Source organism: Takifugu rubripes, chromosome 3, assembly GCF_901000725.2.
Source record: "Takifugu rubripes chromosome 3, fTakRub1.2, whole genome shotgun sequence".
Classification (NCBI taxonomy): domain Eukaryota; kingdom Metazoa; phylum Chordata; class Actinopteri; order Tetraodontiformes; family Tetraodontidae; genus Takifugu; species Takifugu rubripes.
In genome coordinates this window covers 10,130,384-10,151,844 of record NC_042287.1, presented here as the reverse complement: position 1 = coordinate 10,151,844, position 21,461 = coordinate 10,130,384, and the positions used below count along the sequence as shown (strand labels likewise).

The 21,461-nt window shown below is 47.4% G+C and overlaps 1 protein-coding gene across 1 annotated transcript in view; it reads left to right on the top strand.

Moving 5' to 3' along the window:
• Positions 1 to 21,461, top strand: part of lrp1ab (low density lipoprotein receptor-related protein 1Ab) — a 59,308-nt gene that overhangs the window by 18,824 nt on the left and 19,023 nt on the right. Inside the window, exons 4-41 of the mRNA XM_011621880.2 lie at positions 3,078 to 3,197; positions 3,307 to 3,435; positions 3,517 to 3,777; positions 7,216 to 7,378; positions 7,779 to 8,001; positions 8,717 to 8,906; positions 8,995 to 9,138; positions 9,239 to 9,475; positions 9,590 to 9,770; positions 9,842 to 10,064; positions 10,152 to 10,341; positions 10,426 to 10,548; positions 10,821 to 10,961; positions 11,224 to 11,349; positions 11,932 to 12,048; positions 12,128 to 12,208; positions 12,284 to 12,451; positions 13,085 to 13,267; positions 13,472 to 13,669; positions 13,761 to 14,006; positions 14,191 to 14,388; positions 15,591 to 15,795; positions 15,922 to 16,086; positions 16,227 to 16,471; positions 17,340 to 17,459; positions 17,598 to 17,825; positions 17,904 to 18,078; positions 18,200 to 18,294; positions 18,390 to 18,539; positions 18,663 to 18,803; positions 18,894 to 19,022; positions 19,102 to 19,233; positions 19,328 to 19,462; positions 19,566 to 19,695; positions 19,796 to 19,922; positions 20,112 to 20,263; positions 20,551 to 20,675; positions 20,762 to 21,136. Coding sequence (XP_011620182.1) covers positions 3,078 to 3,197; positions 3,307 to 3,435; positions 3,517 to 3,777; positions 7,216 to 7,378; positions 7,779 to 8,001; positions 8,717 to 8,906; positions 8,995 to 9,138; positions 9,239 to 9,475; positions 9,590 to 9,770; positions 9,842 to 10,064; positions 10,152 to 10,341; positions 10,426 to 10,548; positions 10,821 to 10,961; positions 11,224 to 11,349; positions 11,932 to 12,048; positions 12,128 to 12,208; positions 12,284 to 12,451; positions 13,085 to 13,267; positions 13,472 to 13,669; positions 13,761 to 14,006; positions 14,191 to 14,388; positions 15,591 to 15,795; positions 15,922 to 16,086; positions 16,227 to 16,471; positions 17,340 to 17,459; positions 17,598 to 17,825; positions 17,904 to 18,078; positions 18,200 to 18,294; positions 18,390 to 18,539; positions 18,663 to 18,803; positions 18,894 to 19,022; positions 19,102 to 19,233; positions 19,328 to 19,462; positions 19,566 to 19,695; positions 19,796 to 19,922; positions 20,112 to 20,263; positions 20,551 to 20,675; positions 20,762 to 21,136 — 6,471 coding nt within the window. The remainder of the gene's footprint in view (positions 1 to 3,077; positions 3,198 to 3,306; positions 3,436 to 3,516; positions 3,778 to 7,215; positions 7,379 to 7,778; positions 8,002 to 8,716; positions 8,907 to 8,994; positions 9,139 to 9,238; positions 9,476 to 9,589; positions 9,771 to 9,841; positions 10,065 to 10,151; positions 10,342 to 10,425; positions 10,549 to 10,820; positions 10,962 to 11,223; positions 11,350 to 11,931; positions 12,049 to 12,127; positions 12,209 to 12,283; positions 12,452 to 13,084; positions 13,268 to 13,471; positions 13,670 to 13,760; positions 14,007 to 14,190; positions 14,389 to 15,590; positions 15,796 to 15,921; positions 16,087 to 16,226; positions 16,472 to 17,339; positions 17,460 to 17,597; positions 17,826 to 17,903; positions 18,079 to 18,199; positions 18,295 to 18,389; positions 18,540 to 18,662; positions 18,804 to 18,893; positions 19,023 to 19,101; positions 19,234 to 19,327; positions 19,463 to 19,565; positions 19,696 to 19,795; positions 19,923 to 20,111; positions 20,264 to 20,550; positions 20,676 to 20,761; positions 21,137 to 21,461) is intronic.

Sequence of the window (21,461 nt, the reverse complement as noted above, 5' to 3'; positions counted from 1 at the left end):
TGACAAAACCTGTTTTATTGCCAGAGCTGTATGTGGAAGCTGCTGTTTAGCTGCAGCGCATTTCCTAACTCTTGCTGCAGGGAAAAAAACCCTAAACATTGACTTACTGTCCGTTTCCAGAAAAGCCCATGGAATACCTTCAGTACTCGCACATGGAGATCTAGTCCAATCTCTGATTTGTTCAAACATACTGGAAAAAGCAGTAATGGGTGGGGCTTAGATGTTCTGTCCCCAAAAGAACACAGGATAAACACAGGAACAGAAAGAAGTTGATCACCAGTCTTAACGTGGCAGAGAAGCTTCTCCAGATAAAGCAGTTCTTCTTCTAATGCTGTCAACAATGTGAAGGCTTGTAATGTTTAATAAAGGACATCAAACGAACGTCAGAGGCATCTGTGTTGATACAAGGCCCCCAGGTGGGGAAAATGGTGCTGATTTCCATGATTGGATTAGAAATCAGTTCTGTCTCCAACGAACGAGCCGCATGTCTCAATGCGGTTTTACACTGTTTTAACTTGTGTCACATTGTGTTTGTACATTTGTGCACGATTAAAGGGTTTTTGGATGCTCCTCAGGACCCCCGACTGCTCCTGTTTGCATATTGTAACCTTTGACTCGACTGTTTGACCTCAAACAGCTGCTTAAAAGACACACTGGCACACTCACAATTGGGAAACTAGTCCTCCTCTTTTATGGTCCGACTACACACTTTACTTAAATATTGCCTCATTTTCCACCCGCTTCTACCTGAAAAAGACTACATTTTCAATAGTTTTAAATAATATTACATTAATATTAAATCAGATTGGCTGTCTTTTAAATTCGGCCAACAATTTTCCCCAAATTCCTAAAAACATCGCACATGTCGGTGCCTACATAAACAAACAATTTAGGAAGCATTCATTGCCAAAAGTAGATTCAGGTAATTTAATGATCGCATGTTAGGTTAAATAGGCGGTTCCTTTTGGCTGCAGGTAGAGGACAGGAGCGTGTGGAGGCTTGTCTCCAGACAGTGTGAACATAAAGGTAGGAATGTCGTGGGAATTGCCTCCTTTAAAATACCGCAGTATCCTGCTTATATATAAGCGTGCGTGAGGCTGAGGCTTTCAGTCAGATGCCCTGGTGCAGCATATCTGAGCCTTCATATCATTCCTGTTCAAATAACCGAAGAGGAAAGCGATTCCTTGTTGGATTATTCCCCGGATAGGTGATTTAAATTGTTCCTGAAATCAGTAGGTTGCCATTGGCCACTATTAAAATATTCTGTTGCATACTCTTCCTCCTCCTAACTCGCGTCACCACAGTTGGTGATGTCTTGGCAGAACACCAGAAGTTTCTCCTGATGGTACAGGTCATATACTGTGACTCTGCTACACTTTACAGAACCCAAAAAGAGTCAAATTGAGGGGTTCTGCCCAAGAAGTAAGAGGATCAATGGCTTCTACATGCTTGTTTAGGATGAAAGGCCTGCAGCGTGTCAACGTGTGAGTTGTTGGAAGCCTTCATTAACCCCTGGTCAAACGTCTGACACACTGATGCTGCTTGTTTGCGCGGAGCTCCAACTTTCTAATCACTCCTCGTCCTTAGCTCCTCTGTTTTCTTATTTCCCCCTATTTGCCCTGCTTTTCTCTCAGTTTTACTCTTGCTTCCTGTTGATTTCTGATCTTTTGCTGAATGTTCTCTTCGTGCTGCTGTGGGACATAAAAACAAATTACCTATTTAAATGGGTTTTACTCCAGCAACACACCCATTAAGCGAATGTATCCAAAACATTATTTATTTGACTAACTGCCACAATAAGTGGTTGATCTAGATGATATAATTGGAGAAATATTAATTTTGTTCATAACGCCCACCCATAGCCAGAGACACTTGGTCACAAGATGGAACAAAATGACCCATGACGGAGGTGCAGATTGTGGGTGTTGTGTTGCGTTGTAGTGGATCGTGGGCTCTCACAGTACGAGCCTCAGTGAATGGGTTGGATATGGCTCACACTGTTTGCTGGGGGACTCTTCCATTCAGCGGAGCCACAACAAAAGGGTCATTGTCGCCCAGAGTGCCACAGGCTTTACAGAATAAGGATCCTTCAGCGGTCCAAACCCTCCTCTTCACAGACATAGTGCAGCAAGCTACTGTAAGCATAATGCATCTATTCAAGTGATGTGGCTGTCCACCTCTTCTGTGTTCATTTTCTGTTTAATTTGCTGCAGAAATCTGAAATCTTTTGATCAGCGGCTTTTCTTTTTTGCCATCCTATTTGCAGTGGCGTTGCATCACTGTTGACAGACAGTTTGTAAACATTCAAGCAGGAATATTTCTCAATAGGTCTGTCAATTTTAGGACAAAGTTCAGCTCGGTAGACAGGAACGGCCACGTGAGCGCCTGTCGGTAATTTAAATGAGCTGCAGCCTCGAAACGGCTGCCACGATTTTCAGATAAAAGCTGCTGAAACGGAAAGGAGTTCAACTTCACGTGTGAGACATGAGTAAAAGCAAATACTGTTGAACAGATGAGAGGTCCACAATCAGGGTGTAATATCTGTCACTTTCCTCCCACATACTGTAATCTGCTGCTTAAGTTAAAGTCAGGACACACTCATCTCGGGTCACAGGACAGCCAGAACTGTTTGTAACAGATCTTTGAAGCACACACAGTCTGAACTGGAAAATCATGCCTGTGCCACAGCGGCTTATCGTCTCTACTGATATCCTGCCAGGGTTTGCAAATTTGGATGGACACACTTTGTCCACGTAGCATGATGCTAATTGCTAATGAGTGGCCTCTTCTGCACCTCACTGGTGATAGTTTCTTATTTGAATCCAGAGAACATTTCCTTTTAGGTCTTAGACCAGTGTATAAGAGTATTTCTATATTATTGAAGATATACTAGATATGAGAATAAATATTGACCTCCAGGGCCCTCGTGGCCATAGAATATTTCCCTATACTGAGATCTTAAATGTCAATAATGCGCTTCATTGCTGAATAAGGTTACTCTGATCTCAGTAAGTTCCTCTTTTTAGTCCCTCCCTTACTGTATTTAATGTCAGATGTGTCTGTTTTGTATGTTTCAGAACAAGCACCTGCCTGTACAGCCCAGAAGTGCCAGTTTAACTGTTCTGTGACTCACGATGGCCCTCGGTGCTACTGCTTGGCAGGTTATGAGGTCGCTGCAGATGGAAGGACATGTAAAGGTGAGTGGGTGGTCTGGCTGGTCTCGCCCGCCTCATAGAAGATTAGAATTCTGTCCAATCAACCTAAGAGTGTGTGAGACACAGTAACAATATTAATACCCTCCTCTAGATTTTAACGAGTGCAATGTGTACGGGACTTGCAGCCAGACGTGCACGAACACTGAGGGCTCTTACACCTGCAGCTGTGTGGAGGGTTACCTGCTGCAGCCAGACAACCGCTCCTGCAAAGCCAAAAATGGTAGGAGATCCCCCCTCTCTCTCCTCCTCTCCTTTAATGCTTGCTCTCTCACACTCCTCTCTGCCTGCCCCCCCACCCCAGAGCCGGTGGACCGCCTGCCCATGCTGCTGATCGCCAACCTCCACGACATCCGCTGCACTACACTGAGTGGCTCCTTGTCCCGGCTCCATGCCATCACCACCAAGCAGACCATGGCGATGGACTTCATCTACGCTGACGAGACCGTCTGCTGGATAGATGTGGGCGAAACCCCCGCCGCCACGCACCTGAAGTGTGCCAGCATCCCGGACCTGAAGTCTGTCACCAACATCCGCACCATCAACATCACCCTCAGCCTCCACCGTGAGTAAAAACGGCATTAAGAGTTGTTCCCGCTGCTCATATGATGCGTTCAGTTTGTTATCGTGTGACTGGAAGGGTTGGGAACGGGTAATTGGTGTTGGGTCATAGCTGCTGCCTCAATTCACACTTTTATCCCTGTTGCAAAACACAAGATGAGAAAGAAACGCCGCCCCTGAGAATGAGACCCATAAAGATGCCATGATTTGTCTTGATTACAAGTCTGACGGGTTTGTTTTTATCCGTCTGCGTGACACAGCCGTTGCTTTGAGAGTGGGGCCTGAGAGGCAGACAAAACATGAAAGTCAAGGTGCGAGGTTTTGTTAGTACATGCGTGTGGGAAAATGCTCCCTTGAGAAATGTCCCCGGGCTCTAAACCAGGACAGGGCTCCTGCTGCTTATGCCCTGAAGCCTGTGAAGCAATGAGAGGTTCCCTGACACGTTTCCCAGGGTGTTGTTACCGCTGTCAGCGCAGCGTCACAACACAGCCAGTCATCAAATGATTTGATTCCTTCCGGGGTTAGAAATGAGGAGGAAGGGGTGAAGGGAAAACGATGATGTTAGAATGTGGTGTTTTGCTGCTCAGGTATGAAAGGACATGCAGATGGTTTTCTCATTCCCATGTTGGGTGATGTTCGTAGAAAGAACGCCTACATTCCTCCTGTCTCATGGCCTGTCCAGTCAGGACACACACATGTAGACCAGAATACACACACATTACCTAGTAACATATGAGCTTGATGAATTTAGGTTTTTCACATGGCGCTGTCCACATTTCTGACCTGCTTCTGAATATGACGGTGGTCAGACAAGCCTAAACATGTCCTTATTCTATGTCAGTGTATAAATAGATTCTAATTAAAAGGTGTTCTTAAAGAAGTTAAAGCATTGTAAAACCATCAATTACAGAGTTAGGAATGTGTTGTTGCAGCTTCCTGTTGTTTTCCTGTTTTAATATGAATTCTTTCCATTAATGAGTGGCACCATCACCTTTTTGCAAGAGGGGGTCAGAGTTTTATTGCACTTGAGGTCACACGGGCCGAGTTTCCCCCCCGACCGTCGATGGATTCGGAGTGAGCTGTGGAGGTGGGAGCCTCACACAAAATGGGGGTGATTTATAACTTCTGGGAACACAAGGGAGCAGGGCAGATGAGCATAGGAGTGTTCCAGATGTGGCCGGCACCACTGGGATGTGTTAAGAGGACTAAAGCTTACATCTGGTCCAGGACGGTTATCGTTCTTTCACTGATTCTGTCTCTTTTTTTGCATTATGTTTATTTTTTAAATTGCTAACAAAAATAGGACCAAATAAGGTTTTGAAACCATGTGAAGCTTTTTAAAGACCGAATAAAGCCCAGGAAACAACATTCTTGTGCAAATTTTGTGGTGTGATTCCAGAGTTTGGAGCGGGTGTGAAATAGGCTCTGTTCCTGTGTGTAAATACTGTGCTGTTTGGACAGAAAGCATGTTTGTTGTTGCCAATGAGACCCCCCACTTACCTCTTCAGTTGGTGAAATGTTTTCCTTAGTGCAGAGTGAGCCAGGGGGGTGCTAAGGGGCAGGAAGTGAGAAGGAGCCGCGAGAACCGGGCGGTAGGTGCTGAAGAAAGGGGTGAGTTCATTCAGTTCCCCAGCAAACTTTCCGCTTACCAGAATGTGAATGAGTGAGAACATCAGCAGACTCTCTGGCTCTTTGAATGAGGGTTCCGCCAGTTGTAGGCTGTTACACAACCCAAGACGTCGGTGTTGCACAACCGGGTCTCTGCTCTATGTACGAGTCTAATCAATGCCTTCTGCAGCCAGCTGGATTCTGTTAGAGCAGTATAGCATCGGCGCCGATACCGGCGGGAGCATAACTATCCCATTTCTGTACACGATGAACTCTCCCTGTTGTTCTGATGAAACATTTTGCTTTTTAGACCTTTCCCCTGTTTTTTTATTCTCTTTGCCAGAAAAGTCAGAGCCCAAGATTTTTTATTTCTCGGTAGATGTTTTCACAACTTCTCTCATTGGGTTTAGGTGAAATTTGTGGTGTGTGTTGTGTATGACTCATGGATCCATTCATTTTCTGGTACCACTAATCCTCACAGGGGAGGGGGAGAGTTTATTCCAGCTGGACTGTCCGTTACAGAGTTGACAGAACCGGACAAACAAGCATTCACTAGTGCCACAAATTAGAAGAACCGATTTATCTGAAATACGTGTTTTTGGCGTATGGAAGGAGGCGAGGGCACCCAGAGGGAGCGCAAACATCAAAGACTCCCAAAATGCTCCATGAATTTTTGGCAAAATCTCAGCTTGGGGATATAAACCCAAGATGAAGCGATTAAGCCTGTGGATATGATCCAGATAAGGATCAAGTTGTAGGAATTAATACCAGCATAATCGTTGAAAAATGTGGTTTGGTTTGTGATCTTTGGTTCCGAAAAGGAGCCAAGAACAACCCGAAGTGAAAAGGTTTTGGTGGCGAGCTGCTGATTATGGAGTAGACGATACATGCTGCTTCACCATGTTGATCACTTTACAAACGAAGGTTCTGTGCGTGTGATAGGTGGGTGAGGGCGGTTCTGCATTAGGTCCAGATGTGTTTGGGTTCTTTCGTCGGCGCCGTCTCTGAGCCAAATGGCTGCCGGTGCTGGACACTCCCGTACAGATGTTTTACAGATGGGCCCTCGGCTCCATCACTCTCACTCTCTGTAGTGTAAATTCCCAAGATGTCCTATAGGTGAACCTACGGGTGGGTGGGTTCAGGGAACTTTGGTAGCGTGTATGAGGGTAGGAAATCTGCCTAATGTGCATTTATGTCCACAATGTCCTGTTTTGAATGAAGCGAAGCCAACAGCTGGAAAAACACAAAGGCGATATGTATCTGAAGACCCCCCGTTTCCTCACAGCTGGACTCTGAGACGAGACATGGACTTTATCTTACAGGACAGATTTTCTCCACTGCTCATGGAGCACAGCAACCTCAATGAAGGATCTACTCTGCCGATTAAAAATAAAAACTGCTCTGCTCTCTGTGGTTCAGATGCAGTTCTTGTAAAATGTGAAATTTCCAGCTGCTTTACATCCTCAAATTTGGGCTGTTTGAATCCTGATGTTACCATATGGGCTCCAGCTTCATCGGTGTAAAGGTGTTCACCTCGGGCTGGTTATCTGCTTTGTGTTGTTTTTCCTTTCCAGTTGTTTTGTCGTGAATGGCCCATTAACGACACCAGCAGTCCCTCAAATGCCAGTCTGCATGACAGACGTGCATTTCCCCCCGCCCCTACTATATTTATGAGAGCGGGCACTTCTGAGAAGAGGGTCACGGCATCATAAAACTGTTTTTGAATCTAAGATTGTATAGGAGCAGGGGTTTCACGGCTGAAGTCCCGTGAGGTTCAGGTTTTTGTAACAGTGCGTCTCTCTCTGTCTCTCTCGCTCCCTCTCCCGTCCCTCAGATGTGGAACAGATGGCCATTGACTGGCTGACCAAGAACTTCTACTTTGTTGATGATGTGGATGATCGGGTGTTTGTCTGCAACAAGGATGGTCAGACCTGCGTCACCCTGCTGGACCAGGATCTCTACAACCCTAAAGGCATCGCCCTTGACCCAGCCATGGGGTTGGTTCTTCCTTCTGCTTTTCTTGACCTAATGCTACCTTTTAGATCTTTTTTGGTCAGAATAGACACGCTGACTAAGTAGAAATGTTCCTTCCAAACTGAAACCCAGACAGACACTGATATTACATACGCACATGCATGTCTGCAGTTTTAGGATCCAGATGCTGACAGACTGGAATAAGACTTAGTTCTCTTCTCCAGAGTATCACTTCTGTATTTTTAAATCCCTGAACCACAATGACCTAATGAAGCATCTAATGGACCCATTCAGACCACATCAATGACCAGCAGTGTTTTCAGCATCAAAATGATCCACGAGCAACAGAATTTTCTTGGGTTTCCTCTTCAACAACACTCAAACTCACCTCCCTTTTTCTTTGCTCCTTCTCCTCTGCAACAGCAAAGTGTTTTTCACAGACTATGGTTCCACGCCGAGGGTGGAGCGCTGCGACATGGACGGCCAGAACCGCACCAAACTGGTGGACACTAAGATCGTCTTCCCCCACGGCATCACGCTCGACCTGGTCAACCGTCTGGTGTACTGGGCCGACGCTTATCTTGATTACATCGAAGTGGTCGACTACGAGGGCAAGAACCGCCACACTATTATCCAGGGGCTGCTGGTGAGAGCTGGCAGATGTGCTAATCTACGCTAAGTCATGCACAGATGTGCCCTAAAGAATTCAAACAAAAAGCCAAGAGTCCATTTTGTACTTTCAAACTTTCCCTTACAAACATAAACCATGTTTTTGAATCTTTAAATTCAATAGTGTAACATCTTGAAAAGCTAAACAGTATAACTTTACAGCTCAAACTTATGACTTTTCTTGCTTTTCACTGCTGAGTTTTTTTGCAGCATGTAATCAACTAAATATTAAAAAAAGAGAAAAAACCTGTCCTCCTCCACATCCATTCAAAGACCTGCCTCCAGTGCTCGTTTTATTATGTTAAGTGTTCAGATTTTTCCTGGCCTGTCCCTGTGTATGCATTATTATTATTGGCCCAAGTGAAACTTGGCTCAGACTTGTCGAGTAATCGCTGTAATGAAATCTGGAGTGCAGTCATGGGAGGACAGCGTGAATATGGTGGTATGTGCAGCAGGGGGGTGTAACCTGATCCTGATCCATGCATTTTTTCTGACAGTAGAGGGGAACTGCTCAACAGACCCTTATAAAAGTAAAATCTCTGTTTAAGTGGAGGTCGGGAAAAAAAAACCCCAACGACCCCAAGAATACTCACCATCTTCCTAAACACGACCTGTGCACATTTAATGTCAAACTAGGAGCCTCTTTTGTCCGTTTGACTGAAATCATCAGCTTGGTTTGTTTTCTTCCTCAGATTGAGCACCTGTATGGACTGACGGTGTTCGAGAACTACCTGTACGCCACCAACTCCGACGAAGGCAACCTCAATCCCAAAACCAGCGTGATCCGCGTCAATCGCTTCAACAGCTCCGACTTCCAGGTGGTGACCAGGGTGGACCGAGGCGCCGCGCTGCACGTGTACCACCAGAGGCGTCAGCCCCAAGGTACCGTTTCCAAAACCCAGCTTGCGTGCAGGCTCGAATCCTCAGTGTTTTGGGTTGCTGATGCTTGTGCTCCTCTCTCCTGGGTTAGTGCGCAGCCATGCGTGCGCCCTGGATCAGTTTGGGAAGGCCGGAGGTTGCTCTGATATCTGTCTGCTGAGCAACAGCCACAAAACACGAACCTGCCGCTGCCGTTCTGGGTTCAGCCTCGGCAGCGACGGCAAGTCCTGCAAGAGTGAGTGTCTACACTAGAGGGGGGTATTTGAACCGTTTGAAGCCGGTCGTTGATTATTTTGACATTTTCGAACCGCTGATGGGAGATTTTGTTGTGTCAGAACCAGACCACGAGCTATTTTTGGTGTACGGGAAGGGCCGTCCTGGAATCATCAGGGGCATGGACATGAACGCAAAAGTGCCCGACGAGTACATGATCCCCATCGAGAACCTCATGAACCCGCGAGCTCTGGATTTCCACGCCGCTAGTGAATTTATCTACTTTGCGGATGCCACCAGCTACATCATCGGCCGACAAAAGATCGACGGCACAGAAAGAGACACCATACTGAAGGAAGGTCTGAAAGGAAACCAACCAAATCCTGGCTGCACCAGAGAATGAATAGAATCTTGGATTCAAGCTACCTTCCTCTTCCAGCTAACATTTTCCTTTTTTCACTCTCTTGTGTCAGGTATTCACACCGTTGAGGGGATTGCTGTAGACTGGATGGGGGGTAATCTCTACTGGACAGACGACGGGCCTAAGAAGACTATCAGCGTCGCCCGGCTGGAGAAGGCTTCTCAGACCCGCAAAACTCTCATCGAGGGCAAGATGAGCCACCCTAGGGCCATTGTCGTGGACCCTCAGCATGGGTGAGACCCTGTTAAAACCTGATCTCCGTCTCCGAATGTGTTTGGCTTCTGATGCCCCATTTGTTCCCCAGCTGGATGTACTGGACAGACTGGGAGGAGGACCCCACTGAGAGCAACAGAGGAAAGATCAAGAAAGCCTGGATGGATGGCTCTCACCACCAAATATTCTTAACAAGTAAGACGGTACTGTGGCCTAATGGCTTGAGTCTGGACATCCCCCAGGGCATCCTGTACTGGGTGGACGCTTACTACGACCGCATTGAGATGGTTTACCTGAACACAACTGAGCGAAAGGTTGGTAGCGATTACAAATTAACTGGAAAGCGAGGGTTTGGGGTGCCATCTGTTGAAATCTTCTGGATCTCTTTGCTGGTTTGACAGGTGGTGTATGAAGGTCAGGAGCTTAACCACGCCTTCGGCTTATGCCACTACAAGCAGTTCCTGTTTTGGAACGAGTACCGCGGTGGCAGCATTTACAAGCTAGACCAGCTCTTTAAAACAGTCACACTTCTTCGCAACGAGAGACCGCCGATCTTCGAGATCAGAGTGTACGACGCTCACCAGCAGCAAGGTTGGTCTGCCTCCCACACACGACCTTTCACGACTGAAGAAAATCCGAGTGATTCATTTATTCCTGGATCGCCTTTTCGTCTAGGCTCCAACACCTGTCGAGTTAACAATGGTGGCTGTAGCAGCCTGTGCCTCGCCATCCCTGACGGCAGGTCCTGTGGCTGTGCCGACGATCAAATCCTGGATGCCGATAATGTCACCTGCAAAGGTACTTAGCAGCTTTACTAGTAGAAAAGGGTTTCACCAAAGACCCAGTGGAGGGCTGTGGAAAATTCATTTCCCAGCAGGAGTGAAAGCTTATAAAGAATCTGGGCTGTAATTTCCATTTGCCGCTTACTCTGAACACTTTGATCCTCAAAGAAGAAGAAAGATGAGGGAAGACGAACTGGACTGACTCAGAGACGCCTTGTTTCGCAAATGACGCTGCGTTCTTGTCTCACTGTCCATCTGTTTCTGTTCTGCTCCTCATCTCGTGTCCAGCCAACCCCTCCTATGTGCCCCCGCCCAAGTGCCAGCCCGGGGAGTTCGCCTGCAAGAACAACCGCTGCATCCAAGAGCGCTGGAAGTGTGACGGGGACAACGATTGTCTGGACAACAGTGACGAGGCCCCTGAGCTCTGCCGTGAGTCACCGCCGCGGTTGCACCGCGACGCACAGATAAACAAAAACTCTCCATGAGACAGAAATATGAGACAACAGAGTGCAAACTGAATTTTCCGTGATTGTCTTGGTCCTCGCAGTCAAACGTGCGTTTTAAATGTCACTGGCCAGCAATGATGCAGAACTAATGTTGTTCTCAATGTTTTGGTCTGAGGTACCGATTTCAGTGCGCCTGAACTTTTCGGATTTATTATTGAAATTATTTTCTGCTTGCTTTCCCACAGACCAGCACACCTGCCCAGCTGACCGCTTCAAGTGCCAGAACAACCGCTGCATCCCCCTGAGATGGCTGTGCGACGGCGACAATGACTGCGGCAACGACGAAGACGAGTCCAACACAACTTGTTCTGGTGCGTTCCGAGCAGGGCCGACTGCCTTGTCAATGTCACCATGGTGACCTCTGTATAACAGGAACAACACAGCAAGTTTACAGTCAGCAGAATAAATGATGTAATGGAATAATGATATAAAAAGACTCAAATCCTTGTTGCTTCATTCGTTCGTGTGCTGATGAGAGAAAAAACTGGAGGTTTTCAAGTATCAGCAACAAAGCAACTGAGAGGACTGAAGATTGTTATAGTTGGTTATTCATCATTTTAATTTAGACGGGAACATAAGGCAAATGTTGTTGAATACTGAAGGAGACATGTGATTGTTCAGTTTAAAAATGTTTCCAGTCTGATCATCAGTGTGAGTGCCAGCAGGCGCTGGAATGCTTTATTGATCTGTCGGTGAAAATGGGCTAAATGCACCGATGGTCTTTGACTAAAAGCACTGTTGCTCCGCTCGTAGCTGTTTAACATTGAAATCATCTTAAAATCTAATTAGCGTGAGGCATTCTTGCTTCAAGGTAAAGTTTGGGGGATTCGTGAAATTGAAATGGTTTAGAGTTTTACATTTAAATTTCATTTTCTTCTAACTGATTCCTCCAGCTCGCACCTGCCCACCAAACCAGTATCCCTGTGCAAGTGGTCGCTGCATCCCCATCTCATGGACGTGCGACCTGGACGATGACTGCGGAGACCGCTCGGACGAACCCGACTCCTGTGGTGAGTCAGCCGCACCTTCGCAGCGCTCGACCTCGGTGAGTCAGTCCCGGTTTCACCTCTCCATTTGACCCCTTCTCAGCATACCCCACCTGCTTCCCGCTGACCCAGTTCACTTGCGCCAACGGCCGCTGCATCAACATCAACTGGCGCTGCGATAACGGTAATCTGAGGCTTGGAGGCGGCGTTTTTTGGGAAGAAACTGCGCTTTAACCCACCTTGAACTCTCGTGTGACAGACAACGACTGTGGCGATAACAGCGATGAAGCCGGATGCAGCCATTCGTGCTCCAGCGTCCAGTTTAAATGCAACAGCGGCCGCTGCATCCCGGAGTACTGGACGTGCGACGGGGACAATGACTGTGGGGATTACAGCGATGAGACTCACGCCAACTGTACCAACCAGGGTGAGCTGCAACTGTTTCTGTTTGTAATCTCTGCGCCTGTATTCCAACTTGAGCACTGTTTGATCCCTGCGAAATCGCAGCCAACTGCTGTCAAGTCAAAGAGTGCAAAGTCAGCACCCAGTGTGACCTGTTGGTCTAATGAGCAGTCTGTTCTCTGTGTGTGTGTGTTTGTGTGTGTGTCATGGATTGTCATGACCTGCTGTTTGGAAATCATTAGCTAAAACGGAAAAGCTAAGCTCTTGCCTCCTGCCTGGGTGCTGAATGCTCCCTGGACCCGTTTCATGCTGTATCTCTGCCAAGAGCTGACTTTTCACCATGACGGGATGTCACTGTGCCACCTCACTGGCGCCTTGTCTGCTGTCGCTGACATCATTGCGTGAACTGTGTGTCACTGTTGTTTGAGTTGGCCCAGTGTCAGGTTGTTAACCCATAATCCCAGCGGAGGTACATATTAATTAATGACCAGAATTGCCTCTCTTTTATTATTGCTTCTCCTTTCTGGACAAAGGTCTCCATTTCCGGGCGCATGTAATTCCCGGTTGTGGTTCTAGTTAGATCAGCGCAGTAAAGTTTTATTGCTATTTTATTCCTTTGATTGTAGATTCGCAATTTTAATGGCATTTCTGTCTGCAGCTACTCGACCACCAGGAGGCTGCCACGTAGATGAGTTCCAGTGTCGGATTGACAGCCTGTGCATTCCCATGCGCTGGCGCTGTGATGGAGACACGGACTGCATGGACCTGAGCGACGAGAGCCATTGCGAGGGCGTGACCCACATGTGTGACCCAGCAGTCAAGTTCAGCTGCAAGGACTCTGGTGAGGGGTGGTGCGCTCTGCTGGCTTAGGGGCCAGAGGTCAATTGCACTGAACTGTTTTGATGACATCAGGTTTGCCATAAATCTGAGCAGGCTGTTGTGACAGCTGAGGAAATGACTAATGATGCCACAAAGCAACACAGGAAACTGAATCACTAGTACAAACATTAAAAAAAAATATTTAAGCTTTCCTTCTTTCGGACAGCTCGCTGCATCAGCAAAGCATGGGTGTGTGATGGAGACAGCGACTGCGAGGACAACTCGGACGAGGACAACTGTGACGCCTTGGTGTGCAAGCTGTCTCACCACACATGCGCGACCAATGACTCCATCTGTCTCCCCGCTGAGAAGCTGTGCGACGGCACCGACGACTGTCCGGACGGCTCAGACGAGAAACTATGCGGTGAAATGTTCCCCCTGCACGAAAACGCATTTGACTTAAAACCACAGAACGTGTTCTGCATCTAACGTCTTGCCTCCGTTTCTCACATTAGATCTGTGTGCACTGGACAATGGAGGCTGCAGCCACAACTGCACCATCATCCCCGGGGAGGGCTTCATGTGCTCTTGTCCGCTGGGTATGGAACTGGGAGCCGACAACAAGACCTGCCAGATCCAGAGCTTCTGTGCCAAGCACCTTAAGTGTAGCCAGAAGTGCGAGCAGGAGAAATCCAGTGTCAAGTGTTCCTGCTATGAGGGCTGGGAACTGGAGTCTGATATGGAAAGCTGCAAAAGCACTGGTAAACATAATATAGTTTCAAGCATTTTCCCTCTGACTCTTCTTTACATGTGCTATCAGATGCATCGTACTGGTTGATTGTTGAGGTGGAGATATCAAATTTTAGGCGTTTTGTTTTTTTATTAGTCTGGACGGTGATGGAGTTCTGATGCTTCGGTGTTTATACCTCTGTTTCCCCACACCAGATCCCTTCAAGCCTTTTATCATCTTCTCCAACCGACATGAAATCAGGAGAATCGACCTTCACAAGGGAGAATTCAACGTGTTAGTACCTGGCTTGAGGAACACCATCGCCCTCGATTTCCACCTGAGTGAGAGCACGTTGTACTGGACGGATGTGGTGGAGGACAAGATCTACCGAGGGAAACTGTCTGATAATGGAGGTGAGGCGGCGAGCCTGTGGTTTTAATGTAAGCCACAAAGACCGATGAGGGAGTAGGATGAAGAATAGCCTAATTTACATCCCAACAGGTTCATTTTTCACTGTCATCTTTTCTAAGTGAAATAAAAGTCGCGGAGCGGGTTGCTCCCACTGAGATAGGAAATCACATTTGTTCTGCTAGACAAACACAGTCCTTTTTATCCCCTCTCAGAGCCAGATGTTTTGAAAGGGAGTTTGTGGTGATCTGTGACCCCGAATAATTCCGCCAGGTCACGGTCAGCCTTTGCCGCTCCGAAACCGCAGGTCGCCTTGCCAATCAAGGTTGTGTTCCCAGCGCAGCGCTTCGGGGGGCACGCGGAAGGCTTTGTCTCTTCCCATTTGTCTCAGCACTCGCTGTGCGTGACTGCAGCCAGCACACTGATGCAGCGTAGGAGGCAAAACGTGCTGCAGCTCCAGTTCCCAGCCCTCCAAATTCACCATCAAAATAGGGCTCTGCAGATCTGGAGTTGTTACCAACTCTTGCTCCTTGTTATTGAAGGCGTTTCTCAAAAAGCTGTTGGCATGCTGCACTACCCACGCATACAGTACGTACAGACAGCCGTGACTCCAACATTCCTTTAAGCAACTTTCAAAGCGGGATTGTTCCACTTAAATTACATGGAGAAAAAAAGGATCTGAGAGTAGCTCGCCACCCTCAGCCAGAGACGATCCTACGTTTCAGTACTTATTCTGTAGGAACGCTGATTGTTTGTGAGAAATGTTTAGTGTGTGGGAGATCTTGGCGCATGGGTGTTGAGAAGATAATACTGAGAGAAACAGCGCTGACAGAAACAGCAGATTACACAAGAGCCTGGAATTCAAAACAATTCCTCAATTATCAGTATTTTTGTTTAATGTGCTGGGAAATTCGGCGGCCTGTTGAGCCAAGCTAAAGTCGCACGAGCCAGACTGCAACTCAATATTCTGAATTACAATTGCCTTTTCTCTTCTAGAAATTGCACAATAATTTCAAACGCTGATCGCTTGTTAGCTCTGTGTCCAGTCACTACATTAAATAAAAGCCCACTGATCTCTGACAAGGCCAGGGCCTTGCTAAGACTCTTGTTTTCATATCTACCCCCCCCCCCCCCCACCCCCCCCCAAAAAAACATAAGCATAACAGATATTTGTCAGCTTTTCAAATTCTTTGTTTTGCTCCTTCAGCTCTGACCAGTTTCGAGGTGGTGATCCAGTATGGGTTGGCTACTCCAGAGGGCCTGGCTGTGGACTGGATTGCGGGAAACATCTACTGGGTGGAAAGCAACCTGGACCAGATAGAGGTGGCCAAACTGGATGGGACTATGAGGACCACCCTGTTGGCTGGGGAGGTGGAGCACCCGAGAGCCATTGCCCTAGACCCTCGAGATGGGTGAGAATGTTCTAACCATTTTTTATTAAATATTGAACATTTTATCACCTTCCAGGTGTATACACTACTGTTTTGAGTGTGGAAACTGAGGAGATGCTTAACGGATGTTTTTGTTTCCCATGGCAGTATTCTATTCTGGACAGACTGGGATGCTAGTCTACCAAGGATTGAAGCCGCATCCATGAGTGGCGAAGGCAGACGCACCATCCACAGGGAAACAGGAAGTGGTGGCTGGCCCAATGGACTGACTGTGGACTACATGGAAAGACGCATCGTCTGGATTGATGCTAGGTGGCATATCCAGTGTTGACACTGTGCCGTTTTTCTTACTCTAATCTTTTAATTAACATGCAGATGTGCTTATGTAAGCCAACATGCAGAGTAGAGTACTCTAAAGCTGATGACCGTTATCCCTGGCTTAATCCCTGCAGGTCTGACGCCATCTACTCTGCCATGTATGACGGCTCTGGGCTGATTGAAGTGTTACGGGGTCATGAGTATTTGTCCCATCCCTTCGCTGTCACCATGTACGGAGGGGAGGTGTACTGGACCGACTGGCGAACCAACACTTTGGCCAAAGCAAACAAGTGGACGGGACATAACGTCACTGTGGTGCAGCGTACCAACACACAGCCCTTCGACCTGCAGGTTTATCACCCGTCTAGGCAACCACAGGGTACGTTGGACACAAACGCATCTTTAAAAACGCACCTAGAGAGAGAGCGCTCACAATTCACGTTTATCCCCCTGACCCAGCGTGTCTGATGGATTTGAGCCCTATTCGAAGCAGAATGGCTGCTACTGCAGCTCAAGGTTCACTGTGACCCCACTGATTCACAGCTCCCATTCTCTGAAGACAGCTGACCTTTCAGATCTGTGAGACTTGTTGTCTCGTCGCACCAGCAGCGGTTGGGATGCCTCCCGTTGCCCCGTTGATCAAAAAGTCACCTCGCCGGTTGACATTTGCCAAAGACTGGGTGGGAAATCAACCCGTTCTCCTGTGACTGAAATGTCATGCGTTAAATCTCATGGACACGCTCAGGATCGACGAGGTTTTTGTTACCAAAAAGACTGTGAAAAGTGTCTTTGCTGTTCAGTGACACTTAATTATCACCTTTATGTTGAAAAGTCAGTGGGCATGTCGACCGCCATGCTGTCCAGGCCTCACGGGGGAAAAAAGTGAACGCACTGTATTTTGATCGACAGCTGCATCTGAAAAGTTTGAGGATTCGTGAAAACAAAATGTGCTGCACACTTTAGCAGCAAAACTTTCTGTATTTATTTATTCGGCCCCGCCTTGGGCAAAATATCGATTTTCTTTTTTCTTTACCCTGCCCACAAAAATGTTTAGCTCTGCACTAAACTCCAAAGTTTCTGCAATATTTTCCTCTTAGGAAGGGCTTATGAGGAGGTGCGCCACTGCACAGCTAAATTGAGATTGTAGTTCCCACAAACAGAGTTCCTCTAAAACTTCCTGCTTCTGCTTTTACTTTTTTTTAAAAATGTGGCTCTTTCTCTCCTTGGCCTTGTGTCCTTCCGTTCAGCTCCCAACCCATGTGCCAGCAGTCCCTGCTCCCACCTCTGTCTCATCAACTTCAACCAGACCTTCTCCTGCGCCTGCCCCCACCTCATGAAGCTGCAGCCCGATAAACGCACCTGTGAAGGTGAGCATGCGAAAGATCGCCACATACGCAATTTTACCTAAAAAAAATAAAAAAAAATTGCGTAGTCTAACTAAAATGGCATCATTGTTGACCAGCTTCTTTGTTTTTCTCACACTTTTCTTCTTTGGCTTCTTCCAGAGTCTCGGAAGTTCCTCCTGTACGCTCGCCAGATCGAGATCCGTGGCGTCGACATTGACAACCCTTACTACAACTACATCATCTCCTTCACCGTGCCAGACATCGACAACGTGACTGCGGTTGACTACGACGCCGTGGAGCATCGCATCTACTGGTCGGATGTCCGAACCCAGACGATAAAGAGAGCTTTCATTAACGGCACAGGGGTGGAGACGGTGGTTTCCGCTGGTAAGAGTTGACGTCTCTGTTTTTAAACACCACAAAATTAGATCACACGCTCAAGTTTGTGGTTTTAAATCTCCACAGACCTTCCTAATGCTCACGGGCTGGCTGTAGACTGGGTGTCCAGAAACCTCTTCTGGACCAGCTATGATGCCAATAAGAAGCAGATCAATGTGGCCAGACTGGATGGATCATTCAAAAATGCCGTCATCCAGGGATTAGATAAGCCCCATGGTCTGGTGTTGCATCCCATTCTGGGGTGAGTCCTTTTCTCGGCATTGTGTTCACTTCAGGGTTTGGGATGGACGTTTTTATTTTAAGTTGGAACTAATGGCCGAGCCTGTCTGTAAGCTAATTCTTTAATGTCCTCTGATCTCCAGGAAGCTGTACTGGACTGATGGTGACAATATAAGCATGGCTAACATGGATGGTAGCAACCACACCACACTTTTCACCAGTCAAAAAGGACCAGTGGGTGAGCAGACATATAACCTAATGGGGGAAAAAGTTTTAGCCACAGCGACAGGAGATCTGTATGCATGATATTATTGTTGATTTTCTTCCCCTCAGGCCTCTCTATTGACTACGAAAGAGAGCAGCTGTACTGGATCAGCTCAGGAAATGGGGCCATTAACCGCTGCCAGCTGGATGGAATGAAATTGGAGATCCTGGAAGGTGTTAAAGGCAAACTTTCCAAAGCTACAGCACTGGCTATTATGGGTAAGGTCAAAAAAGAAACGTTATAACTGAGCGGTGTAACTGCCTGGTTTCCTAAGGTCAACATCTAAATATAACAAAGCAGTGGTGGAGGGATAATCAACAAATCCATTTCCTTGACTACAGGAGACAAGCTGTGGTGGGCCGACCAGGGAAGTGACCAGATAGGAACATGTGACAAAAAAGATGGAGGGAACTGGAAGGTTATGAGGAACAACACCTCCCCTATGATGCACATGAGGATCTATGATGAGAGTGCACAGAAATGTAAGAAAGCATGATACTGGAGGATACTGGAGTGGCGTAAATCACATCCATCTATTAAGAAATGGACACTGACCACGTCTTCCTTTTTAGCTGGAATCAATCTGTGCAGTAACAACAATGGAGACTGTTCCCAGCTGTGTCTGCCCACCTCTCCGACGAGCCGAGCTTGCATGTGCACCGCCGGTTACAGCCTGAAATCTGGACAGCAGTCCTGCGAGGGTAAGGCTGGTGCCCAGAGTCGCGCATGCTGTCGAAATGCGACGTCTCCATAAGACAAAATCTTGCTGTCTCTGAGCAGGTATGGGCTCCTTCCTGCTCTTCTCTGTTCACGAGGGAATCAGAGGAATTCCGCTCGACCCGGCAGACAAATCTGACGCCTTGGTGCCCGTGTCTGGTACTTCTCTGGCTGTCGGGATCGACTTTCACGCTGGTGAGTGATACTTGAGGACATTACCTGGCTTTGTTTAAGGCCTCCATGGCCTTGGAAAATGGTTGACGTGCAAAGGTCCTCTCATTTCCTTCAGACAACGACACCATCTACTGGGTGGACATGGGTCTGAGCACGATCAGCAGGGCCAAGAGAGACCAGACGTGGAGAGAAGATGTGGTCACCAACGGCATTGGCAGGGTCGAGGGCATCACGGTTGACTGGATAGCAGGTCAGAGTCATCACTGATTCTTATTTTAAAGCACTAAAGTGTAATTATGTTTGCCCGAGCGCAGATGAAGAGGCAGTACGTCTGCATTGTTGTACTTCTGCAGGCAATATTTACTGGACCGACCAGGGATTTGATGTGATTGAAGTGGCGAGACTGAACGGCTCCTTCCGTTATGTGGTCATTTCCCAGGGGCTGGACAAACCGAGAGCAATCACTGTACACCCAAGCAAGGGGTAAGGTCTGCAGGGTTTAGCGGGGCTGCTTCCCATGGAACCTTGCGCTGTATCCACAGCTATATTTGCACTTTTAACCCTTGCTTGTCACGCCGTGCAGGTATCTTTTCTGGACTGAGTGGGGTCAGTACCCTCGTATTGAGCGTTCAAGGCTGGACGGCAGCCAGAGGTTTGTTCTGGTCAACGTCAGTATCAGCTGGCCTAATGGTATCTCCATTGATTATGAGGTGAGCTTGAGATTAGCGCAACCAAAACATGTCTTTAAATGGTAATGGTATATTTGTCTGGAGCCACTGCCTTAAAAAAATAAAATAAAGTTGAATGAGGCATCACTAATTTGCCTCATTGTGCAGTTAAGCTGTTACACACGTGGTTTTCCCGTAACGATGCTATAATATTCATCTCTGTCCCTGCAGGAGGGTCTGCTGTATTGGTGCGACGCCAGGACCGACAAGATTGAGCGAATCAACCTGGAGACGGGGGAGAACAGGGAGCTGGTGCTGGCCAACAACAACATGGACATGTTTGCTGTGTCTGTTTTTGAGGAACACATTTACTGGAGTGACAGGTCGGTTCTGTGGTTCATGGATTTCCTCACGGAATCGTTTCATGGTCCCTAACTTGTTGTTTTGTAAACACTATTCATCACCAGTGAAAAAAAAATCTAATTATAGATAATAACTTTTGGAGCCATAAATCATAGGTTATTTTGCCAGTTGTTGTCTTTCAGGAATGGGATGTATAATCCCATATCCAGTATTAGATGGTGTTTGACCATATTTGCTTTCCACAGTAACTGGACTCCTGTTTCAGTTGAATGTTTTTATTTTCCTGATGTTTTTTTTTTTTTGTTAGGACTCATGCAAATGGTTCTATAAAGAGAGGCAGCAAAGACAACGCCACGGATGCCGTGCAGCTCAGGACCGGCATCGGCGTGCAGCTCAAAGACATCAAGGTTTTCAACAAGGCCAGGCAGCAAGGTCGCGAGACTCCTCCGAACCCTCAACTGTGAAAGTCAATTAGAAATGTCCTCAGAACACTCACAAATCTGATGCTTTCTCCTCAGGCACCAACATCTGCAGGAACAACAACGGCGGCTGCGAGCAGCTGTGCCTCTTCCGAGGGAACGGCCAGCGCACCTGCGCCTGCGCCCACGGCATGCTGGCGGAGGACAACCGCAGCTGCCGCGACTACGACGGCTACCTGCTGTACTCGGAGCGCACCATACTGAAGAGCATCCACCTGTCTGATGAGTACAACCTCAACGCGCCCATCAAGCCGTTCGAGGACCCCGACCACATGAAGAACGTGATCGCCCTCAGCTTCGACTACCACGGCGGCGGCGGGAAAGGCTCCAACCGCATCTTCTTCAGCGACATCCACTTCGGCAACATCCAGCAGATCAACGACGACGGCACAGACCGCAAGATAGTGGTCGACAGTAAGTAGGGAGTCTTCTTTTCAACACCTCAGAACGCTGAAACCGTTCCCTCGACCCTGCCTTTACTTCCTGCTTTAGCTGCTCTTTAGTAGGTTAGTGATTAACTTTTACCACCCCAGCGCTTTAACGCAGCCATCCTTACAGGTATTGACAACACAAACACAGATTCACAAACAGCTGCAGCCTCTTGGCCACCCTGGTGACACCTTGGCAGGAAAAAAACAATACATATAAGTTTTCTTATGTTTATTGATGTTAAAGTATATGATAGTGTATTATAGCTTTATAGGTAAAAGTAAAATCTTCATCCCATCACCAGTCTAAT